This window comes from Carcharhinus amblyrhynchos, chromosome 2 (assembly GCF_965287045.1).
Source record: "Carcharhinus amblyrhynchos chromosome 2, sCarAmb.v2.hapA, whole genome shotgun sequence".
In the NCBI taxonomy this organism is placed as follows: Eukaryota; Metazoa; Chordata; class Chondrichthyes; order Carcharhiniformes; family Carcharhinidae; genus Carcharhinus; species Carcharhinus amblyrhynchos.
In genome coordinates this window covers 65,615,684-65,641,075 of record NC_137325.1, presented here as the reverse complement: position 1 = coordinate 65,641,075, position 25,392 = coordinate 65,615,684, and the positions used below count along the sequence as shown (strand labels likewise).

Sequence of the window (25,392 nt, the reverse complement as noted above, 5' to 3'; positions counted from 1 at the left end):
CACTCCAGCACCCGTTCGGGTGCACTGAGGGGGATTTCAGCATGCCCAGTGCACCTAAACAAGAGTGTCTTTCAGACTGTGGAATGAAAACCAGAGCACCCAGACAAAACCCAGGCTGACGCAGGGAGGACATGCAGACTCCACACAGACAGTCACCCAAGCCGGGAATCAAACCCTTGGCATGGTTTACAGCAGGTGCACTCTGACGTGAACCTTTGGTGGGGGCCTCCCCAGGAGAGGAAACAAAGGTAAGTATAGCCCCCAGGGGAGAGGGACATGGCCAGGCAGTACTCTGGCAATGACCTCTGGCACTGCTGCCTGGCACAGGTTAGTACCAGGGATGTGCCAATCTGACAGTGCCAACATGCGCCCTAATCTCAGTGCAGCCCCACCTCTCTGCATGACGGTGTGAAACACACCCCCTTGATTTTTTTAGGCAGAGTGTCATAAGATTTGAAGAAAAAAACTGATCTGTTTCCCCGGAGAGAAACACATCGCCGGAATCAACGCTCTTCCGCTTTTTGGTAAGTGTCCCCCACCACCCCAACCCCCACCCCCCAACTCTGCTTCTTTCTCCAAAGATGCTGACAGACCTGCTGAGTATTTCCAGCATTTTCTGTTTTTATTTGGATTGCTGCTTTCTGTCACTGGCAGTGGAGTTGTGAATAAATGAGTTAAGCTGCTTGGGAGAACCTACTACATATTACACTGGTAATGGAAAAAATAACAATTCTGAGTGCATAGGTGCTGCTATTGTTGATGAGCATTGATGATGGCTATTAGTATCTACTCTAGCATCTAGCTGTCTGAAGAATGAGTACAGATTAGCGTTTGGTGTGTCTAATGTCTGAATGTAAAATCGTTAGCAGAATTGCCATTGTGTCACTCCTTTGGAACAAATCCAAAAATGAAAACTGCCTAAGCAATAATAAAATGGAAAATGCAATTTTTGTACTTTCACTTTTACAATCTTAATTTTCACCTGAAGTACAGTGGTTTACCATTTGTGCATACTTGCGCAACACCATTCTACACATATTACCATAGTTGCAAATTTAATATTCAAAATAATATCTCACAGAAGATTGTTACAAATGTATTTCACTGCAATTATATGCAGTAAAAAATGTCCTTGTTAGCATGTTGGTGAAGAAATCAAATGGCAAACACCAAAATAACTTCAAAGAGATTCAAGGCTGGATCGATTCAGGAGTATCATCCACTTTTGGGGAACACATGCCATATATCAAGGGAAAATAGGATGAGATTTAGACAAATACCAAATCTCTGAGTCAAAAAGTGCCCCTGAAAATTTTATCTAGTAAGCCTGAAGGTCAGTAAGGCTGCCTACTAAAGCTATCAAATGACATGTAAATGACACTGGGTAGGTGTGACTCTTTTACCAAGCTGCAGTAGCAGAGAACAAGTCTGCCACTTGGGAAATTGTGCATGGGAAATTGTGTCTTACAAGTTTGATAGAGTTTTTTGAAGGGGTGTCCAAGAAAATAGATGAGGGCAGTGCACTGGATGTTTTCTACATAGACTTTAGCAAGTCCTTTGACAAGTTACTGCATGGTAGACTAGTCAGCAACGTTAGATCACATGGGATCCAGAGATAACTAGTCAATTGTATACAAAATTGACTTGTCATTAGGAGGCAGAGGATGATGGTAGAGGATTATTTTTCAGACTGGAGGCCTGTGATCAGCGGTGTATCTCAGAGATCGGAGCTGGGTCCACTGTTGTTTATCATTTATATAAATGATTTGGATAAAACTGGAAAGTGTGTAAAAAAGATTACAAGCATGTTAGCAGGACTGGAAGGTTTGAATTATAAAGAGAGGCTGGATAGGCTGGGACTTTTTTCCCCCAGAGTGTAGGAGCATGAGGGGTTATCTTTATAGAGGTTTATGAAATCACGAAGGGTGTAGGCAAGGTGACTAGCCAAGGTCATTTCCTCAGGAGAAGGGAGTCCAATACTACAGGATATAGGTTTAAGACGAGAGGGGAAAGTTTTAAAAGGGAACCGAGGGGCAACATTTTCACACAGAGGATGGTGCGTATATGGAATGAGTGCTAGAGGAGGTGGTAGAGGTGAGTACAATTACATTTAAATACATTTGTATATGTACTAGGATAGGAAAGATTTCGAGGGATATGGGCCAAATGCAGGCAAATGGGACTAGCTCAGTTTAGGAAACCTGATCGGCATGGACGAGTTGGGCCGAATGGCCTGTTTTCATGCTGTATGCCTCTATGATTCTAAGTCATCATGATCGTGTAGGTGATAATAAGGATTCTGACATTGTGCTGCATGTACCCTGATAGATCTGTGAATCCTTAAAGATATAATCCAGAGAGAATGAAATGTGGCCTTGCTGTATGCATGTGATTATACAGTTCAGAAAGAAATAGTCCACCCATCTGCAGATAATGGCATGCAAGAAGTAACAATCCCTCCAGCATTGTTTATTTGAGATGGCGCCTGAGAATCCATTTCCAACACTGGGGGAGGTATGATGGCAATTACTCAACAAATGCTTTCTGCTTCTTCTCTGCCCTCCACCCTATCATTGATGTTTCTTCGAGCTCTCTCTGTTCCAATCCGGAGGATGATGGTAGAGGGTTGGTTTTTGGATAAACAATTTGGATAGAACGGGAAAGGGCACACCCTTCATTTATACAAATGCTAAACAACAGTGGACCCAGCACTGATCGCTGTGACACACCTGTCACAGGCCTCCAGTCTGAAAAACAGCTCTCTACCACCATCCTCTGTCTCCTACCAGCAAGCCAATTTTGCATCTAATTGGCCAGAAGTCCGTGGATCCATGGTTTATAACAGATTACATTTCTGTCTTCCTTCAGTTCTGATGAAAGGCCATCGACCTGAAACATTAGCTGAAATTTGCTGGCTGTTCCTGCCGACGATGAGCCCCCAACCATGGGTTTCCTGGTGGCAGAGGGTGCTAACAACAGGGAAACCTGCTGACAGGAGCAGGACGGAGTGATCCCAGTGCCAGCCAATGGCACACTGCCTCCGCCGCCAGGGAAAGAGTAGAAAATTCCTCCTGTTAACTGTTGTTCTCGCTCTACAGATGCTGCCTGAACTGCAAATTATTTTTGACACTTTCTGCTTTTTATTGCAACCGCTTTCACTAAGTGTCAATAAATGTTCTAACAGTTATCCCCTAGCGAATATTTTCTATTTATTCACTCATACTCAATCGGCACAAAACCAATAAACCCTGAAATGGTTCACAAAGCTCATCCCAGTCTTGGCCATTAAAAGGGAAAAAGATTCAAAAACTCCAGCAAAAATATGTACAAACAGACCTGTTGCATATACTGGAACTTCCAAATGATACTGTTTGCCAGTGTATCCACCCCTTAGGCCTATAACATTGCAGACTCGCAATCTTACACCTGGTCAACAGGGGTAAGGTAATTGGTTGGTCCTATTCTGCTGGAAACTTTGAAGATTAAGTGGACCTTCCCTTAGTGAAGTTGATGTTCTTTGATTGTACCCCAGAGATTTGTAACTACAGATCTATTCTGGACTGCCACTCATCTGGGCTTGAAGTTTTAGGATGTTGGGAGCCATGAACATATCCGCACCAATACCAACAACCCTGATGCCAATTTACACTCCAAAAAGTGTTGACTAGCGTAACATGGCACTTCCACCCTCACCTAAGAGGAAGTGCCACATTTGGAGAGCTGCTGGCCAGTCTGGAAGTCTCTCTCCAGTTGTTCCAGGCACATAGCTGCAATGGCCAGAAGAGGCATTGCTGGGATCTGTCTGGAACTACCTCCCAGAGCCAGAAGATAAGTGGTGAGGGTCCCAGGGTGATGAGGATAGGGAATGTCTGGGGGTTTGTGAGGGGTATAGGCTGGGGGAGGGGAGGAGGAAGTTCCAGCAGTCATTGGGCCTCAAGGGGAGGGTGCCTCATTCAGAAGGGACTTTCTGATGGAGGCGATCCTCCTCCTGCCCTTCTCTCTCTCTCTCTCTCTTCCTCCCTGCCCCCGTTCCCCCCCATATCCCTATATATTTACCTGCTAATCCCTCTAACCTATACATCCCAGGACACTAAGGGCAGTTTAGCTTGGCCAATCAACCTAACCCGCACATCTTTGGAATGGATCCTCAACTGTATTCTTTATCTGCAGCATACTCATGGAAACCATTTCCAGTGTACACATCGATGATTTATACTCTGATGTTATTTCCGAGACCAGGTGCTTGTGCTCTGGGTACTTGAGCTACTTCTCACTGGTACCCTATACTTCACCCTGTAATATTAACCTGGATTCACAACAACAACTTGTATTTTTATAGCGCTTTGAATGAAATGTCCTAAAATGCTTTACAAGCACATTAGAAAGCAAATATTTGACACTGAGCTACGTATTACGACAAATGACCAAAAGCCTTATGGAGCATCTTAAAACAGTCTCTCCAAGAAGGATAAAGGTGGACTGGCATTTGAGTAAATAAGGTGTAAAAGCAGTAAATATGAGGTGGGAGGATCACAAATGTGCAGATAGAAGCATCAGGCAGATTTTCTATATAGACTAAGACGCTTGCTGACGTTACTTGCAAAATCAAAAAGAAAAAGTTCAAAATGCAGCTGGACAATATTAATAAGCACTGAAAGTAGACCTTGCCATTTTGTAGCAATCTGTCCACTGTGAATACAATCATCCTATTGTTATCATCATGGTCCCAACACCTCACCTCCAATTGCTGCAACTTCCACTGACCCCCGATCTCACCTGTGTAATTGGAGAACTTCATTCCCTGGATTAGTCAGTCGTGTAATAACAGTTCCAATCTTATGACTGTATTTTTTGTAACTTATCATCGGTGAGCAGGGTATAGAGTGAGAATGGAATCTGCATGAACTCAGCCCCAGTACCTCCGTACCCTCCCTGCTGGTGATACTTTCAGGTACAACAAAACAAGATAGCTTTCACACTTAAACACAGAGAGCCATGTTGACATGGTGGGAAGAAATTGAGTGTGAAGAATGTGGTAAAAATAAATAATGTTAAAAAGCATGTTAATGATGGACAAGCTTCGGGGGGCCAGGAGATGAGTTAATTTCCTCAGATTTCCAAGTCTTTGCCTTGCTCTTATAACTACAGTATATACAGTTGCTCCAGTTCAGTTCCTGGTCATTGGTAAATTGGTAGCCCCCCACCCGCCCGCCAGAATGATGATCGTGGAGGAGCAAAACAAACTGCTAGAACAGGGAGGAGAGGAGAGGCTCTCAGCAGGAGCCATATCCACAGAGGCTGTTTGAAGAGCAATTTTCTCATCAGAATTTCAGCTGCAACCAATTCTTGAGACATCTGCATTTCACTCGAGAGGTTTTAACTGAAATCTGCAACTGCTGCAACCACAACTCCAACCTCAAAGATTGCATTGCCTGTGGCTATGTAAGGTGACCTTGGCTCACTTATGCATCTGTACATCACATTATTCTCTTGGTTATAATGCAAACATAAAAGCCAACGTAAGTATCAATTCTAGTTCAAATTTATAAATTGACTAAATGCGTTATGAATTAATTACCCTTGCACATTCCCTTTTAATTCCTCTTCTATGTGAAGCAGATTCCTACAGTGCAGGAGGCCGGTCAACCCATTTAGCCTGCACTGACAACAGTCCCATCCAGGTTGTATCCCCATAACCCCACGTATTTATCCCATTAATCACCCTGACACTAAAGGGTAATTTAGCATGGCCAATCCACCTAACCCACACATATTTGGACTGTGAGAGGAAACCAGAGCACCCGAAGGACATCCACATAGACATGGGGACAATGTACAAACTCCACACAGACAGTGACCTGAGGCCAGAATTGAACCCAGGTTCTTAGAACTGTGGGGCAGCTGTGCTAGCCACTGTGCTGTGTTTTTGCATGTTCCAGATGCTCCTATGAGGTGCTTCCCAATTGGCTACAGCCTGTCTGGGGAGATGCTGCTGGCTTTTAGTGAAGAGCAATGCTGATGGTCTTGGGGGACGGCCATGTGAAGCTCTGTAAAAGAAGGTCTAGTTACAAACTGCACCATCTCAGCATGGCTGGGCTGGCTGAAAGGCAAGGACAATGTGGAGAGATAGGAGTGAGAGAATGAAGTCTGTGTTATTGTGGTGAAGTAGTACTTTTGTAGAGAAGTTGTGTTATTGTGGTGGTGTAGTTATTGTGGTGATGCAGTGTGCTAGCTGTAATGCAGTGTTACTGCGGTGACCTCCTGTTACGCTGGTGACCAAGTTTTACTGTGATGATGTAGTTTTATTGTGGTAATGTAGTGCTATTGTGGTGATGTAGATGAGGACAACAGCACGGAGCCACTGCCTCTCACCCAGTGTGGTGCCTCAGCAATTCTAATACGCTATTTGAAAACAAACTACTGGAGTGCTGTGATGTCTTGCTGGATGTCTTGTTGCACGCCTGTCTTGAGAGCCATTATGGCAGCAGTTGGAACTTCTTCGTCAGCAAGCCTGAGACCACCACTGCAACATGGCAACTGGGAAATTTAAGTCGTGGGTGGGATAGTTGGTGGTGTAGACTTGATGGGCTGAACAGCCTCCCTCTGCACAATAGTGATTCAGTGATTAGGCAAAAGTCAGATGAAAGGAGGATTAGATGTGCAACGACTCTCATCTTCCATGACTTCACCCTGCCAGTGGTCACAACCTCAGCAGTGGCTCTTCCTATAATGGCCAGCAATGTCCCCTCTCAAGATTTAAACATCCGGGTCTATTTCTCCCCTTCCCGTTAATCTGAGCTTCTCCTGTTGTGAACCACCTTCTCCTGCAGGGGAGAGTGTGATGTGCGTCAGCAAGGATTGTGCTGTCTGTTTGGGTGATGTGGTTGTCATGGTTCAATAGTTATTTGCGTGCAGCTATTGAAATGTGGTTGTAATGTTAACAGTGATAAGAGGATGAGGCTGAAGTAAAGTATATGAATGTTAGGTATGAATCCTGATTGATAGAGATCATTGGTGAATGAGTTGTAAGCTAAGCATAGGTGATGCTAGTGATGCGGTCAGCAGGATGTGGCATTTGAAGATGCTGTTTTTGACTCGAGACAATTAAACTACTTCCTGCACTGTATGCAGGTTCTTTGGGCTATATTCCTGGCATTGACCTCCTCCATAATCTGTTCTGATCATGTGACTGGAAGGTGTTTGTTCTCCTACACTAGCAACTCTCTCGCTATCAACCTCACCCCACCCCCATCACCACCCACACTGAGAATACAAGATATCTTCCCTTTTTTCCATCTCTTCACCAGCCCTCCAATGCTATACCCCAAAAACAAAACTGCTAGTGCATGCTGTCTCCCACAGTCAGCTGTTATTGATTCTCCCTTTGCGCAATATTCAGAATGATCTCTGCACCACCACCGCCAGAGCAATGCAGGCAGCATATCGCTCCTTTCAAAAGTGCAGGTTATATTTGGAGTTTATTTGTTAGTCACAAGTAGTCTTACATAAACACTACAGTGAAGTTACTGTGAAAATCCCCTAATCTCCATACTCCAGAGCCTGTTCGGGTACACTGAGGGAGAATTTAGCATGGCCTATCCACCTAACCTGCACATCTTTGGACTGTGGGAGGAAACCCGAGCTCCCAGAGGAAACCCAAGCAGACGCTGGAAAAATGTGCAAACTCCACACAGACAGTGGCCCAAGCTGGGAACCTAACCCGGGTCTCTGGTGCTGAGAGGTCGGGATGTGGACATGCCAGCATTGGATTGGGGTAAGCAACATAAGAAGTCATGCTATCTGTAACCCCCACAACTTGCCTGGGCTTGCAAAATCTCACTAAACATTCTGGCTAGAGACAATATACATCTCTTTAATCTGTGTTTAACCCTCTCTCCACTCACATTCTCTGTACCTTGAAGATTTAATTACCTGTAAAGACTCGCATTCTTGTTAATTGAGTTTATGTCTACATATGCCCCATTTGTGAAACACAACTCCTCACTCACCTGAAGAAGGAGTCTCACTCCAAAAGCTTGTGCCACCAAATAAACCTGTTAGACTTTAACCTGGTGTTGTGAGACTTTACTGTGCTGTGAAGCAGCAATGCTAACCATTGTGCCACTGTGCTATCTTAGTGATTGTAGTTATTGTAAGTAGTGATTGGCACTCGTGATATTACCACCACACCACCCTCCTCCGGCAAGTGCTGGCCCCACATGTAGAGATCGTAGAAGTGGCTAGGCAGCAGAGTATCCTGCCAACGTTGCAACAAACAAGCACAGGTTAATTGTGTGTTGCCATATCTGTGTTCATTTTCAGGAATTATCCAACTTTAACCCCCTTAATTTTTCCTTATGTTCTTTTTGTAGTTATCCTAAATTGATGTACTTTAAGAATCTAAAGTAGTCACTAAATAATACAAAAAAAAATTCCCTTTTTATCTATTGTAACTTCGAAGGGTTTAAAAAGGTAAATAGCCAGCAGTGCAATGAATTGACTGCCCTTAATGTTCTGCTTCACTTTTGAATACTTACACATAGTTGTCAATGCAGGAATCAAGCCTCACACGAGATGTAGAGAACCTAACAGATCTAAGTTTTAAAATATGTACACTTAAAGATAAATACTTGCATGACAAATATTTCTTGTCAAATGTAAATATTTGTTAGGTTTGACAGAGGGGAAGAAGTGGCAAGTACAAGCAAACACAATAATGAGGCACTAAACAGAATGAGAACCAACCAGCACAGCTCCATACCCCCTTCCTCCATTGGTGAGGAAATGGATATGCAACTCTGGTCAGTGTGAGGAGCGTTGGCCAACTTGGCATTTCAGGGCCGCTTCCTCACGGGACAGCAGTGCACTACTTACAGCAGCAGCAGCTGGAAGCCAGAATAGATTATTTTCATCCCCATCAGGTACCTTTTATAGTCAAGTAGGAATCTGAATCTTGGGATGAAAGTAATTGGAAGGTGAGGTTATGGCTGATGGTAACCATCCTTCCCCTTCCTACACCAGCTATGTTTGTAGGGTAAAGCTGGGCACAATAAGCTGTGATAATCTTGGATGCCAGTAATATGTTTGACCAAAGCCTTAATAGAAGCATGTGCCACATGATTTGTCTCCTCAGGTCATCTTGAATTATACAAGGAACATCATTAGTCACAATTTCAGTACACATTATTGGTCCCGCAGTGCTAATTCCTACTGTCTTTATAGTTATTGACTTGTAGAATGTAACTACTATGGGAGCCGCCAGGGAAACAGGCCTCATATGTATAACTCTATTCCTGCAGCTGCAGATTAACTACACATTTGTGAAGTGGTAGCCCAGTCATTCATGAACAGAATAGCATTGAAGCATATAACCACATAAGTAGTCAATTCTGCCCTGCAATCTGGGGATTTCTGCCACAACAGAAGTGAAAACTCTTTCCTGCTACTGGTTGCACTCCACTGATCAATCCTCTGGCTCTGACAAGCAGTGCATCAGAGAGATCCATATGCTGCAAACATGCAAACATTCAAGATCTATCAGAGATTTCCAGTTATTTCTTAGGAGAACCTGATATTTACTTTTAATAGCCAAGGTCAGAGCCACACCAGTCCTGGCAATGATTTTCAGATTCTGCGTGAAGGAGCATACGTTGAATAGCTGGGCATGGGGAATTGATCCTCATACAGAGTCTGAGGTGCAAATGAACCCATCAAGCATGTATCCTTTAATTTTCACCAGAACCTGTAAAATAGAGAGCTTTGCATTTTGGGATATTCTTTAGTTTCTTCAAACCAACACAGTAATATCGTTTGCTGGGCCAGCAGACAGTATAGTTTTAAGGTTTTAGATTATTTCACTACCTTATTTTATATAAGTAAAAATTTAATGAATATAATGCACATCATGTGCACATTTTGGATTCTAGGCCAGAGCATGCCTTGTGTTATGGAATCATAGACTCTTACAGCACGTAAGATGGCTATTCAGCTATCATCTCTGTGCAGCCTCTGAAAGAAGTATCCACATAGGCTCAGGGTCTGACTGAAAACCCATATGTTTCTATCCACAGACATAACCAAGTTTTCAGCTTCAGACCAGATTTTTGGCACCTAATGCACAGGAAATTTGGGGGCATGGTCAACACTGTCACTGGTGAGACTAAGTCTGATGGAGTCACCCACAATGATCAGGGAGCCATCCTTAAAGGGCACCCCAATCTGTGTTTAAAATAAATTCACCCTCTTGGACATGGATGACCACCACAAGCATCGGGATGACCTACCCCATCATGGAAGTATCAGGGGCACTCTCCTGTGAGCCATTCCACCACCCCCTTGTCATTGATACTCTCTCCTTCCCACCATGTAAAAGAGGAACACACCTCCGCCTCAATTAAAGGAGGATTACACCCCTCCCCACCCCCTTTGCCAGAGCTCTCTGGTGATGCCCCCTTCATGTGTCCCTGGCACTCTGGCCAGCCTAAGCTGTCATTATTTGGGCTCCAGGCATCTCCACACCCCAAGGTTGGTCATCACATCTGGTTTTCATCTTTGTAAACCAGTAGTGAATCATGCCAGTGTGACATCACACCACTAGGGGTGGGGGAGGATTCAATGTGGCCGGACACTACGATGTAAAGTCGTTTAACGGTATTAAAATGTATTTGAATTCACATCACCAGCAGGAGAGAGGGGAAAATCTCAAATCAAAATTGCGCCACCCCAAATCCCATTTTGATCCCCTTGCAAGATTTAGTGGCCGTAATGAAGTTTGCACCCATGATGAATGGAGCCACTAGATCTCACCCATTACCCCAAAATATAACACTCTTAGAAACCTCAATTATAACAATTCTTCAGACTGATACCTGAGATGAAGGGACTGGGTTGTGATGGTAGGGGATGATGGCAATATTAAAGGATGAAGTATTCAATGTATCCTAGAGTCCGAAAACAACATAGAAGTTGTTCAAAACCATTGGTGGAATTTTCCTCCAGTGGCGAGAATTATGGTTCATGAGGGCACGTAACTTGGTATGATTGAAAAAAATCAGTTTCCCACCAGCAGAAAATTAGTTTAGAATATTGTTCTCTGACTTCCATTGCGAGTTAAAGATGGTTGTGTTTCCTGACAAACAATATCAGGAATTCCATTTGGATTAATTACCATCTGCTCACTAAAAGACCATCTCTCTGGAATTAAATTCACCCTCCAAATTAAGTTTCCCATCAACAAAAATTTAGTACATTCAGTTTTCTGACTGTATGTAAGTGGCATCTCCCACAAAGAGGAAATCATGCTTGAAAAATCTGTTGGAATTCTTTGAAGATGTAACTAGTGTAATTGACAAGGGGGAACCAGTAAATGTGGTGTATTTGGACTTTCAGAAAATGTTTGACAAAATCCCGCACAAGAGATTATCGTGCAAGATTAGAATGCATGGGATTGGGAGAAGTGTATTGAGATGGATAGAAAACTAGTTGGTAGAGAGGAAACAAAGACTAGGAATTAATTGGTGCTTTTCAAATTAGCAAGCAGTAACTAGCGGGTTGTCAAAGGGATCGGTGCTGGAACCCCAGCTATTCACAATATATATTGATTTGGATGAGGGAACAAAATGTAATATCTCAAAGTTTGCAGATGATACCAAGTTGGGTGGGAGGGCGATGAGGATGCAGAGATCCCTCAGAATGATCTGAACAGGTTGAGTAAGTTGGTAAATCAGTGGCAGATGCAGTATAATTTGGATAAATGTGAGGTTATTCACTTTGAAAGCAAAAACAAGAAGACAGATTACTACCAGAATGGCTGTAAATTGAGAGAGGGGAGTGTGCAACGAGACCTGGGTGTCCTTGTGCACCAGTCACTGACACAGGCATGCAGGTACTGCAGGCAGTAAAGGTGGCAAATGGTATGTTGGCCTTCATTGCAAAATGTTTCAAATACAGGAGCAGGGATGTGTTGTTGCAATTATACAGGGCCTTGGTGAGGTCACACCTAGAGTTTTGTTTGCAGTTTTGTCTCCTTTGCTGAGGATGTTCTTGCTCTCGAGGGAGTGCAGTGAAGATTTACAGGCTGATTCCAGGAATGGCGGGACTGATGTATGAGCGATTGACTAGGTTAGGATTGACTTTGCTGGAGTTCGGATGAATGAAGGGGGAATCTCATAGAAACTTATAAAATTCTAACAGGATTAGACAGGGTAGATGCAGGGAGTATATTCCCGATGGTGAGGGAGCCCAGAACCAGAGGTCACAGTCTGAGGATTCAGGGTAGACTATTTAGGACAGAAGTGAGAAGACGTTTTTTTCACCTAAAGAGTGGTGAGCCTGTGGAATTCATTACCACAGGAAGTAGTTGATGCCAAAACATTGAATGTATTCATGAAGTGGCTGGGTATAGCACTTGGGATGACTGGGATCAAAGATTGTGGGTAAAAGCAGGAATAGGCTATTGAGTTGGATGATCAGCCATGATTGTAATGAATGGCAGAGCAGGCTCAAAGGGCCAAATGACCGCCTCCTGCTCCTATCTTCTATATTTCTAAGAATTTGAGATGTGACTTTCACCTTCTTGGTGACCTCACAAATCTTCATTTGCGTGCCGTTAGCAAACACTGCACCAAGGCTGGACAAAGGAGGCAGGCAAAGGCTGGAAGAGAGCTTACTGGGGAAGTGCTGGGGAGAATGCCTGGGGTCGGGGGTATGGACATGGTGAGGTTCTGGGGAATGAGGTCAGGGTGCGAGTGATAGACAAGAACTGCCACAGTCAGAGGGATGAATGGTATATTGTAGGGTGGCAGGTCCAGGGTAAGAGTCTATTAGGTGAAGTTCACAATGGGAGGTCACTAAGGGTGACAGGACAGCTGGCTTGATAATGGGAGGCATGTTCAAAGTGGGCATGAGGACAGTAACAAGTGTCAGCTCTTAGTGGTTGAAAGGCATATGGGGTTGGATGGTGATAAGGTCGAGGGTAACGGGAAAGGTCCAAGGGTGACAAAGGAGAGAAATGGTGATATTGGGTGGGTCTATGGTGATGGGAGGAAGTTGGTGGGTGACAGAGAGGGTAGAAGGTGTTGGAGTGAGTTTGAAAGATTTGCACCATTTGTGCAATCTGACCTTGACTGCAATTAATGAATCAGTGAGATGCTTGCAATGGAGAAAGGCCATTTTGAGCGGATAGAGTTCAAGATTAGCATAAGTGGCCAACTAGAGGGGCAACCTAATAATTGAGGATGTGAACCAAGCTCAGTCGGGTTCTCCTCCTTGTGAGTAAAGCTCACATAGCAGCAAATTTGTTCCTTACTCATGGGTAACATTGAGATCCCAGTGAGGTCTGGAGCTGCTGTTCATTATGTGCCATTGACTATAGTAGGGCACAGCTGATGGACAGCAGCCAACTTGAGACTCCAAACCTGTATCCTGCCAAGTGAAAGGTCTTGACTGACAAGGTTAGTTTTCCTATGCTGCTCATGCAGTGGTCTCTATAGAAAGTCTCAGGGGAATTGGAGACAAAATGGAATGGTATCAGAGGGACACTTGCACATGGCTCTCATCAGCCTAGTCACAGAAGTGTATCAGTACAGTTCATTCACACCGTGGTGTCGATGATACTAGCAGTCAACCCCACCTTGGTAATGGCTTTCATCCAGAGGAGGAGAAGTAGGGCCCATTGCAATGTGGCACATGGCCAGGAGGGTAAATGGCCTGTGCAACAAGAGGCAGCGGGGCCTGTAAGGTTGTATTGGAGAATATGGACTATTGTAACAGTGATCATTGGTCCTAACATGTGTATCTCTTACCTAGAGGCGACCAAAAGGCAATGTGCCCTTGTATGACTCTGGATGTCATTGCTCACATCTGCTAGCTTAGCCAGTACAGGCTTGTGATTGTAAAGACTCTGGAGTAGTGCAGAGCTCCAGGTCTACATTGAGCAAATGTCTGCCTTAGGTGATGGTGGGGTGGGCAATTTCCTGCCTGTTCTGCCACAAGTTTCATCAAGCTTCTCACAGATGCATAATTAATGATCTGCAGAAGATCTCACATGTTCAGCTAACAAAAAAAGAAAATGCTGGAAAACCTCAGCAGGTCTGGCAGTATCTGTAAGGAGAGAAAGGAGTTGATGTTTCAAGTCCAGACGACCCTTTGACAAAGGGTTGTCTAGACTCAAAACGTCAGCTTTTTTCTCTCCTTACAGATGTTACCAGACCTGCTGAGATTTTCCAGCATTTTCTCTTTTGGTTTCACATTCCAGCATCCGCAGTAATTTGTTTTTATTCGTGTTCAGCTATCCTGTTGCCCAGCCAGAATCAATTCAACTGCCCACCAACCACTGGACTTAGTCTCCAGAATGGAAAATTTCACGCCATGATTTTTCTTTTCACCAACTTAATTTCTGTAACTCCCATCTGTTCTTCAAAGTATACTTCACATTTTTTATGTTCAACTTAATCTATCACATGCTTAAACCTACAGTTAACAATGTTCTCTTTCACTCTTCAGAAAGACATCCCAGTAAGTTACAGGGTGGCTGAAAAGAGACCAGTGAAGACAAAAATATGGTCTAAGAGAAAAGTCTTAAGGAGGTTTTTGAAGATATGAAGGAAGAAAGGGGCAAAGCAAAAATGAGCGGGGGAATGTTCCAGAGAGCTAGGGCAGGGTAGCGGAAGGAGCACCAATCAGCGGTGTACCTGAAGTATCTTAATGGCTGTAACAATTATTCATTTTCTTTATCTGAAACAGACCATTTCTTAGGATCATAACTGCATTGGCCACACAAGATTTACTTTGAAATATAAATGATTGGTGAAAGCAAAGCTCAGTTGTCAAGAATCAACAACAACGTATTGAGTCATATGACCAATTTGGCAATTTGCCACATTTAACATTGAACTATTTCATGCAGTGCTAAAATTCATCTGTTACACCATTTATAGTTTTGTACTTTAATCCGATTTAATGGCATGCAAGCTAAAATAGACAAACATAAAAGATGAGCGCAACAGGATACAAGTGCTTAAGAGTCACTGAGTCATGCACTTACTTACACATGAGAGGTTAAACTGAATATATTCCTAAGGTCTGTAATCTAAGTTCAGATGTTAAGTTTTGTTAACAGTCAGTTTTTACAATGATTCATATAACTGCCAAAAAAACAACAATTAAACATATTTGAAATGAAAGGCAATTATCTGTGCCACAATTCTAACTATGTATTAAATTCCTTCAGATGAAGAACATTCTGGATGATATTTTAGAGAAACTTCCTGAAGAATTCAATATGGCAGAAGTTGCAGCAAAGACAGCAGAACGCACTCCGTATATACTTGTTTGTCTCCAAGAATGTGAACGTATGAACATACTTATTCGAGAAATCAGAAAATCACTTAAAGAACTGGACCTTGGACTCAGGGTAAAGTTATTTTACACTGTAGTGTCTTGACTAATAAACGCAGTAGAACAAAAAGATCATGTTATGAGTTCATAATCCTTGTAAAAAGACTCACTTGCCTGGATTGATCTTGGAAATTAAAATGTGCGAGTGGCCCATGATTTTCTACCCCTGCCTCAGCTTATCTGCTACCAAAACCATCACGCCTTTGCTATTTCTCTCTTGACTATTCCTGTGATTTCCTGGCTGGCTTCCAGTCTTCCACCCTCCATAAATTTATCATCCAAAACTCTGCAGCTATCCTAACTCATTAAATCCCATTCACCCAACTCTCAGAGCTCACTGATTTACATTGCCTCCTAGTTAAGCAACACCTGAATTTGAAAATTATCTTTCCATGTCTCACCCCTCTTTGAACAAGCTTTTGGTTATCTGCCCTAATATCTCCCTATTCGACTCGGTCAAATATTATTTGATGATCCCTCCTATGAAGTGCCTCGAAACACTTTACTGCATTAAAGGTGCTAGATAAATGCAAATAGTTGTTTAAAAAATAAATTGAAATCCTGGTTTGTAGACACAAGAATCCTATCTTAACGCTTTGTAAGTGGACAGGTTCCTTACTTGGCAGGTGTGTAAAATTACCTCCATATTTCCAATAGATGTTTATCATTGAATCTAACATTTTTACTAACTTACAAGTATTTCAAAAGGAATAAGAAAGGGGTTGGCACTCATTTGTAACTGGTGGGCTGGTTGCAAATCCAGGTCAAACTGATACAACAAAATACTTTGCTGTGTTATAGCTTTAAAAGTTCCTAACTGAAATAAGTCTGAGCTGTCTCAACCTAGTTCCTGTTGATCAAGAACCAAGTGAATAAATATACTCAAACAAATTACTGCTGGTTATCAGACAAGCTGCAAGAATTCCAGCACCCACAGTAAGTTGCCTTTATGCTGCAATGGCTGCAAGTAAAATTGAAATGTCATGTTGATACAGAGAGAGATGCCTTATGTTTAGGACGAAGCACTGTTGTTGGGGAATATAAAATGGACTTTACCCTGCACTTCATGTAAGTATTTATAAATATCCAAAACTAATAATGGTAATGTACAAGTTCCTGATTAGGAGAGTGGAACAGAGCAGATAAGGACATATTTTTTGTGTGAAATTCAAGATTGGAAAACGTACTTTAATTAAAAGAATTAGATGAGATTTTTCTATTTCAGTTTATACTACTTTGTACACAGGGAGAGTTAACTGTCTCAGCTGAAATGGAAGCATTGCAGTCAGCACTGTACTACGATAATGTTCCTGAAATATGGAGCAGAGTAGCATATCCATCGTCATATGGACTGGCACAATGGTAAGAAAATTTGGCTTCATAAATGAATCACCTAATGGTACAATTCAAAGGAACAGCTAGGAAAAATATTTGAATAGATTTTTAAAAACTTGGGTTATTTTTTGAAAATCAGCATTTATTAACATCACACATCCATTGCCATTTAAAATTTAGATTAATACTGCCCACCACAGAGTGAAATATGAATAAAAGGAAAATGCTTCCAAAGGAGTTGTCTTCCGACTTCTCAATGGGGAGTCAAGTCCTCCAAGAGCAGAGATCAAACATTAGGCATATTCTGTGCATGATTTCCCTCCTCTTATATGGTTGGAAAATCAAGTGAAGTGCACACCTAAATTTCTGATCTGCACTTCCTGCCAGCAGTAGAAAGTTAGATTGCATCAGATATTTATTGATAGATTTTGAAGTTAATGGGTGAGATTCTTCGGCTTTCCAACTGTTTGTTTCTCTGGGGTGGAGGGCAGCCTGCCGTTTGCTGATGGCGGGATTCTCTGGTCTCACTGCCATCAATGGGATTTCCCACTGAAGGCACCCCATGCCATAGGCAAACCTGTGGATGGAGGTGTGCTGCCAGCGGGAGCAGAGAATCTCATTGGTTTGAATGGATGGAGAATTCCAGCCAGTGCTTCTTGATGAAAACTGCTCTATAAATGCCAGATTATGATTTATTATTTGACATTTCATGTGGTGTCATTGTTCCCATGAGCATATTTAAAGGTATTTTAACAAATCAACAAGGGCCAACAAATCCGCACAGGATTCACCCCTTGAAGGGTTCACCCTGTCAGAGCACTTTACAATTAATCTAATGGATCAAAAAGGCTCCTAAATTTGAGGTCTCTATGGAGGCATTATGTCTCTGCCCTGATGTTATTTGTAAAGACAGCTGCTCAGAAATTGCACAGGCTGTGACAGATCTCTCTTGGCAATTTCAGTGGGAGGTCAGCAAAATATTAATTGCATTAAAAGACCGCTTAAAATTGTCTTTCTACTGAAATTACGGCAAAAAGTTAGTAGGGAACCAGAGAATTTTAGGGCCCAAATTACGGAAAATATTCCAGTTGGAACACATGAAAATATTAAAATGTGTTGACTGAAGTGTGGGAATTCTGATGTACATAGTTTTGCTACAACTTACTCTTTGTTTTGGAGGTTCAATGATGTTATTCTACGTTGCCGTGAACTTGATACTTGGACTCAGGACCTTGGTCTTCCTGCTGTTGTCTGGCTTTCTGGCTTTTTCAATCCTCAGTCTTTTCTTACTGGTAAGTTTAACTGGTGCATATCAATTCAGATATATAATACATCATAGGTAAAAGTCATTATTGTGATCAAATTTCCCAGAAGGACATTTGAAAATACAATGCAACAGGATAACACGGTCCTGAAATTCAAGGGCCCTTACAGAAATGGTGTACTCAAGTTGGAGCTACAACATTACTATTCTTCTTTCCAAATTGAGATTCTCTTTAGTAGTTTCACAGAATATTTATCAACCAACTGGCATCTTTCTGTATTCAGAAAATAATGCACTGAGCTGTCATTTTAAGGAAACAAGTCTCAAATTCTTTAAATGTCCATGCAATAAAGCAAAATAAACCAGTAAAGCCTTGTATTCAAAGGTATAAAGCACAAATTGGATATTATCACCAATCAGAGTATTTGCTATATTACGAAATTTCATTTCCACTGCACTTTCTCATCCTTATCGAAATAGCATGCATTTAGATAGAGCCTTTAATATTGTTCCAAAACTGCAGCAGGCGACGGTGCAGAGGGACCTCGGGGTCCTTGTGCATGAGTCGCAAAAACCCAGCCTGCAGGTGCAGCAGGTGGTCAAGGAGGCAAATGGGATGCTGGCCTTCATAGCGAGGGGGATTGAATATAAAAGCAGGGAGGTCTTGCTGCGGCTGTATAGGGCACTGGTGAGGCCGCAGCTGGAGTACTGTGTGCAGTTTTGGTCGCCGCACTTACGCAAGGATATTTTGGTCCTTGGAGGGAGTGCAGAGGAGGTTTACTAGGCTGATAACGGAGTTGAGGGGGTTGAGCTATGAGGAGAGGCTGAATAAACTAGGCTTGTACTCATTAGAGTTTAGAAGAATGAGGGGAGATCTCATTGAGACATATAAGATGATGAATGGGATGGATAGGATAGAGGTGGAGAGACTCTTCCTGCTCAGAAAGGACAGTAGGACTAGGGGGCACAGCCTCAAGATAAAGGGGGGTGCGGTTTAGAATGGAGTTGAGGAGGAACTTCTTCACTCAAAGGGTGGTGAATCTCTGGAATTCTCTGCCCGTTGAAGTGGTGGAGGCTGCCTCGCTAAATATTTTTAAGACGCGGGTTGATGGGTTTTTGATAAGAGAGGGGATTAAGGGTTATGGGGAGAGGGCGCGAAAGTGGAACTGAGCCACGACAGATCAGCCATGATCTTATTGAATGGCGGGGCAGGCTCGAAGGGCTAGATGGCCTACTCCTGCTCCTATTTCTTATGTTCTTATGTTGATCATGCATTCAGCTGTTTATGCCTTACACTGAGGAGCTTTCTTCCTAAAATACTCTTCCTTTAAAGTACTTCTTAAAAACCAACCTCTTTGCCCAAATTTTTCAGTATCTGCCTTAATATCAGCTGATTTGTCTCAATGCTCATAAGGATTTTGGATGCAGTTCCTACATTGAGGGGATATATAAATGTAAGTTGTTGTTATTATACTTCATTCACTTTGGTGCTTTGCTATTGATACCGGTTCTGGCAGTAAAAGACCAATTTAGGGTTTGGATAAGCCTGATCCATAATTTGACAATTGAGCAGTGGCTGATATTGGAAATGACAATTTTAGTGCAGGGTACCACAATAAAGTTACCACAGTGCCATGTATTTAATTAGAATCACTAAAATGAAATTAAAGCAAAAAATGCTAGGTTCTCAGCAGGTCAGGCAGCAGGTGAAGAGAGGAAGATAAAAACACCAGAAAAACATAAGAACTAGGAGCAGGCGTTGGCCATCTGCCCCCTCGAGCCTGCTCCGCCATTCAGTAAGATCATGGCTGATCTTTTCATGGACTCAGCTCCACTTATCCGTCCGCTCACTATAACTCTTAATTCCTTTACTGTTCAAAGATGTATCTACCCTTGCATTAAAAGCATTCAATGAGATAGCCTCAACTGTTTCACTGGACAGGGAATTCCAGATTCACAATCCTTTGAGTGAAGAAGTTCCTCCTCAACTCAGTCCTAAATGCGCTCCTCCTTATTTTGAGGCCATGTCTCCTAGTTCTAGTTTTACCTGCCAGTGGAAACAACTTCCCTGCTTCTATCTTATAAGATTATGAGGGGAATAGATATGTTTCTATAAGATCTCCCCTCATTCTTCTGAATTCCAATGAGTATAGCCCCAGTCTACTCATTCTCTCCTCATAAACCAACCCTCTCAACTCCAGAATCAATCTAATGAATCTCTGCACCCCCTCCAGTACTAGTATACCCCCTTCTCAAGTAAGGAGACCAAAACTGCACACAGTACTCTAGGTGTAGCCTCAACAGCAACAGCATCTTGTACAGCTGCAACATAACCTTGCTACTTTTAAACTCCATCCCTCCAGCAATGAAGGACAAAATTCCATTTGCCATCTTAATTACATGCTGCACCTGCAAACCAATGTTTTGTGATTCATGTACAAGGGCACCCACTCTGCAATTTTTTATCATTTAAATAAGTCTATTTTGCTGTTATTCCTAACAAAATGGATGACCTAACATTTACAAAAATTGTACTCCATCTGCCAGATCCTTGCCACTCACTTGGACTATCTATATCCCTTTGCAGGCTTCCAGTGTCCTCTGCACACTTTGCTCTGACACTCATCTTAGTGCCATCTGCAAATTTTGACACACACTACACTTGGTCCCCAACTGCAAATCATCTATGTAAATTGTAAACAATTGTGATCCCTGAGACACACCACTCGTCACTGATTGCCAACCAGAAAAACACCCATTTACCCCCATTCTTTGCTTTTTGTTAATTAACCAATCCTCTATCCATGCTATTACCCAAAACAACATACACCTTTATCTTATGCAGCTGCCTTTGGTGCAGCACCTTGTCAAATGCCATCTGGAAATCCAGATACACCATATCCACAGGTTCCCCATTGTCCACTGCACATGTAATGTTCTCAAAGAATTCCATCAAATTAGTCAAACATGACCTGCCCTTCATGAACTCATGCTGCGTCTTCCTAATGGGACAATTTATATCCACATGTCGCGCTATTTCTTGCTAGGTGATAACTTCTGTAGTAGGGAAAATGCTTGAATCTAAGCTAACCGGCCTAGTTACCCACCTTTTGTCTATCTCCTTTTTTTAAACAATGGCATCACATTTGCTGTTTTCCAATCTGCGGGAACAACCCCAGGGTTCAATGAATACTGCTGAATTTCCACTAATGTATTTGCTATTTCCCCTGTCATCTCTTTTAGTGCCCTGGGGTACATTTCATCAGGGCTAGGAGACTTATCTACCTTTAGTCCCATTAACTTGCTCAACACTACCTTTTTTGTGATGATAGTTTCTAGGTCCACACCTGCCATAGCCTTCTTGTCATCAATTTTTTGGCATGTTATTTGTGTCTTCCACTCTGGAGACCAACACAAAATACCTGTTCAATGCCTCCACCATGTCCTCATTTCCACTTACTACATCCCCCTTCTCATCCTCTGAAGGACCAATGTTTACTTTAGTCACGCTTTCATTTCATATATTTGTAGAAGCTTTGCTATCTGTTTTTATATTCTGAGCTAGTTTACTGTCATAATCCATCTTACTTTTCTTTATAGCTTTTTTTGTGGCTTTCTATTGACCTTTAAAGATTTCCCAATCCTCTAGTTTCCCACTAGTCTTCACCACTTTGTATGCATTTTCTTTCAATTTGATACCTTCCTTTATTCCCTTAGATATCCATGGCTGATTATCTCTTTATCTAGTCCTTCCTTATCACTGTATATATTTTGCTGAGCACTGTGAAAAATTGCTTTGAAAGTTCTCCACTGTTCAATTGTCCCAATTTTTGCTCTCAGTCTACCTTAGCTAATACCTCCCCCATCCCATTGTAGTCTCCTTTGTTTAAGCACAAGACACTGGTATTGGATTTTACCTTCTCACAATCCATCTGTATTTTAAATTCAACCATACTGTGATCGCTTCTTCCAAGAGGATCCCGAACTGTGAGATTAAGATAGCTTGCTTCCTCGTAGATTCCATTACATACTGTTCAAGGAAGCTATTGTAGATGCATCTTATGAACTCCTCCTCAAAGCAGCCTTGACCAATCTGGTTTGACTAATTTACATGTAGATTAAAATCCCCTATAATTGCTGTATCGGTTTTACATGCATCAGTTATTTCTTTGTTTATTTCTCACCCCACCGTGATGTTATTATTTAGTGGCCTATAGACGACGCCTATCAGTGACTTTTTCTCCTTACTATTTCTAAATTCCACCCAAATGGATTCAACCTTTTTTTTCCCCATAGAACCTACATCCTAAAACCATAGAACCATAGAACACTACAGCACAGAAACAGGCCCTTTGGCCCTTCTTGGCTGTGCCAGACTATTTTTCTGCCTCGTCCCACTGACCTGCACCTGGACCATATCCCTCCACACCTCTCTTGTCCATGTACCTGTCCAAGTTTTTCTTAAATGTTAAAAGTGAGCCTGCATTCACCACTTCATCTGGCAGCTCATTCCACACTGTCACCACTCTTTGTGAAGAAGCCCCCCCCCCCCCCCCCCAATATTCCCTTTAAACTTTTCCCCCTTCATCCTTAACCCTTGTCCTCTAGTTTTTTTTTCCCTCCCCTAGCCTCAGTGGAAAAAGCCTGCTTGCACTCACTCTATCTATTACCCATCATAATTTTATACACCTCCTTCAAATCTCCCCTCATTCTTCTACGCTCCAGGGAATAAAATCCTAACCTATTCAACCTTTCTCTGTAACTCAGTTTCTCAAGTCCTGGCAATATCCTTGTAAGCCTTTTCTGTACTCCTTCAACCTTATTAATATTCTTCCTGTAATTAGGTGACCAAAACTGCACACAGTACTCTAAATTCGGCCTTACCAATGTCTTTTACAACCTCAGCATAACATTCCAACTCTTATACTCAATACTTTGATTTATAAAGGCCAATGTTCGAAAAGCACTCTTTATTTAACTGTGATGCCACTTTTAGGGAATTATGTATCTGTATTCCCAAATCCCTCTGTTCTACTACACTCTTCAGTGTCCTACTGTTTACCATGTATGTTCTACCTTGGTTTGTCCTTCCAAAGTGCAATACCTCACACTTGTCTGCATTAAACTCCACCTGCCATTTTTCAGCCCATTTCTCTCGCTGGTCCAAATCCCTCTGCAAGCTTTGAAAACTTTCCTCACTGTCCACTACACCTCCAATCTTTGTATCAACGGCAAATTTGCTGATCCAATTTACTACATTATCTTCCAGATCATTATATAGATGACAAACAACAATGGACCCAGCACTGTTCCCTGTGGCACACCACTAGTCACAGGCCTCCACTCAGAGAAGCAATCCTCCACTACCACTCGCGGGTTTCTTCCATTGAGCCAATGTCTAATCCAGTTTACTACTTCTCCATGTATACCTAGCAACTGAACCTTCCTGACTACCCTCCTCTGCGGGCACTTGTCAAAGGCCTTACTGAAGTCCATGTAGACAACATCCACTTTCCTGCTAACTTCCTCGAAAAACTCTGATAGGTTAAACATGACTTACCACGCACAAAGCCATGTCAACTCTCCCTAATAAGTCCCTGTCTATCCAAGTATTTGTAGATCCTGTCTCTTAGTACGCCTTGCAATAATTTACCTACTACTGACGTCAAGTTTACAGAGAAATCATCTCTACCACCCTGCTGTCATCCTTAAATATCAGAGCTTCATCACCTCCCTTACATTCCTGTCTGACCCTCCAAACAGTCTGATACCCCTGGATATTTAACTCCCAGTCGTGACAATCCTGCAACCATGTCTCTGTACTGGCCACCAAATCATACTTATTCATGATGATTTGTGACATTAACTCATTTACCTTGTTTCAAATGCTACGAGCATTCAGATAAACAAGTCACTACAAATGCAAATCAAAAAATTTAAGACTAATTCTGAAGGGGGAGAAAACTAATTATGTTAAATTCTTAAGCAATTATGCAGAGTATAGCCCGGAAAAATGAATGGCCTTTGGATAAGATGTGCCTGTCTGTGGATGTCACCAAAAAGACCAAAGAAGATTATAGTCACCCACCCAGGGAAGGTGCCTACATTCATGGACTCTTCTTGGAAGGTAGAGGTGAACGTTTCTATTTTAACCAAATTGGAATCTTAAAAACAAAATCCTTAACATTGTAACTATATAAAGTAATAGAAGTCTTTTGTTACAAATTAGTATGCAGACTCTTTGCAGGTTCAGTTCATGTATTGTGATGCTTACTTACTTGAACATAAGGTAGTCAAATGTCAACTATTATTCTGACATAGTCAATAGAAAAAAAAGGAAAATACAGCCAAACAGATCACATCTTAAATTATAACACTTCTTGCCATCAAAACAAAAGAGCCATATAAGATTGTGCAGGATGGAATGGAAGTACCTATGAGATGGTGTTAGCAAAGCTATATAAAATGGAATGAAAAAGTGTTTTACTTTTGAATTAAAATGTAGTTTCAAATTAGACTTGTTCATTCGTATTTAGTTTCTTCCACCTAAAAACCATTGTTGACCCCAGGTGAACCTACTGACAGCCAATTGTAATTCAAAATGGGGAATATTTACACACACGATCTTCAAAGTGTAGATTATAAAATTTCTGATATTTAATCTTGGTAAAAAAAATCCCTACAGTGCAGAAAACAGCCATGCAGCCCATCAAGTCTGCATCAACTCTACAAACGAGCAGTCCACCCTGGCCCTCCCCTCCATTCTATCCCTGTAATCCCATACATTTGTCATGGTTAAGCCACCTAACCAGCACACCTTTGAACCTGTGGAAGGAAACTAGAGCACTCAGGAAACCCATGCAGACACAGGGGACCCAATTTTACCATTGCATCACGCCCGTTTCCGGGTGCAAAAACATGGTAAAGTCAGGTGTGAGGGTATTATTGCGATCTGCACCCACATCCGTGCAGATAGCCACTTTACCAATGCCCGGGAATGGCCACAATCCGATTTGTGCCCAAAACGGGCGCAACAGCGATTTAAATGCATTTGCATGCATTTAAATTGAATTAATAAACTGCCCGCCCAACTTTTATCAGCATTTCCCCCTTCACCACCACGTTTGCCAATCCGGAATCACGCTGAAATGGACATGTTGAATAAAAGTCTGTTTCGGGCAGTCCAGCTGCTGAAGAGGTAAGTTCAGTGGCTCTCTGACACAGATCGGTGGTGGAAGGGAGGAGGGTCAGATCATTGACTGGTTGGGGGAGGGGGTTGGGAAAGGAAGAGGAAGGCGAGAGAAGTGGACCAGATCATTCTCTGGTGAAGAGGGAAGTCAGATATACTTCTGGGGCAGTTGGGGGGTGGGAGTGAGGCCATATCATTCTCTGGTTTG

General features: G+C 42.3%; 1 protein-coding gene across 1 annotated transcript in view; it reads left to right on the top strand.

Annotated features, from left to right (window-relative positions):
- The window catches only part of LOC145359772 (dynein axonemal heavy chain 11-like), a 375,870-nt gene that overhangs the window by 348,964 nt on the left and 1,514 nt on the right, over window positions 1-25,392 (top strand). The window contains exons 78-81 of the mRNA XM_080214554.1: window positions 15,230-15,412; window positions 16,643-16,758; window positions 17,911-18,023; window positions 23,982-24,122. Of these exons, the coding sequence (XP_080070680.1) occupies window positions 15,230-15,412; window positions 16,643-16,758; window positions 17,911-18,023; window positions 23,982-24,122 (553 nt within the window). The remainder of the gene's footprint in view (window positions 1-15,229; window positions 15,413-16,642; window positions 16,759-17,910; window positions 18,024-23,981; window positions 24,123-25,392) is intronic.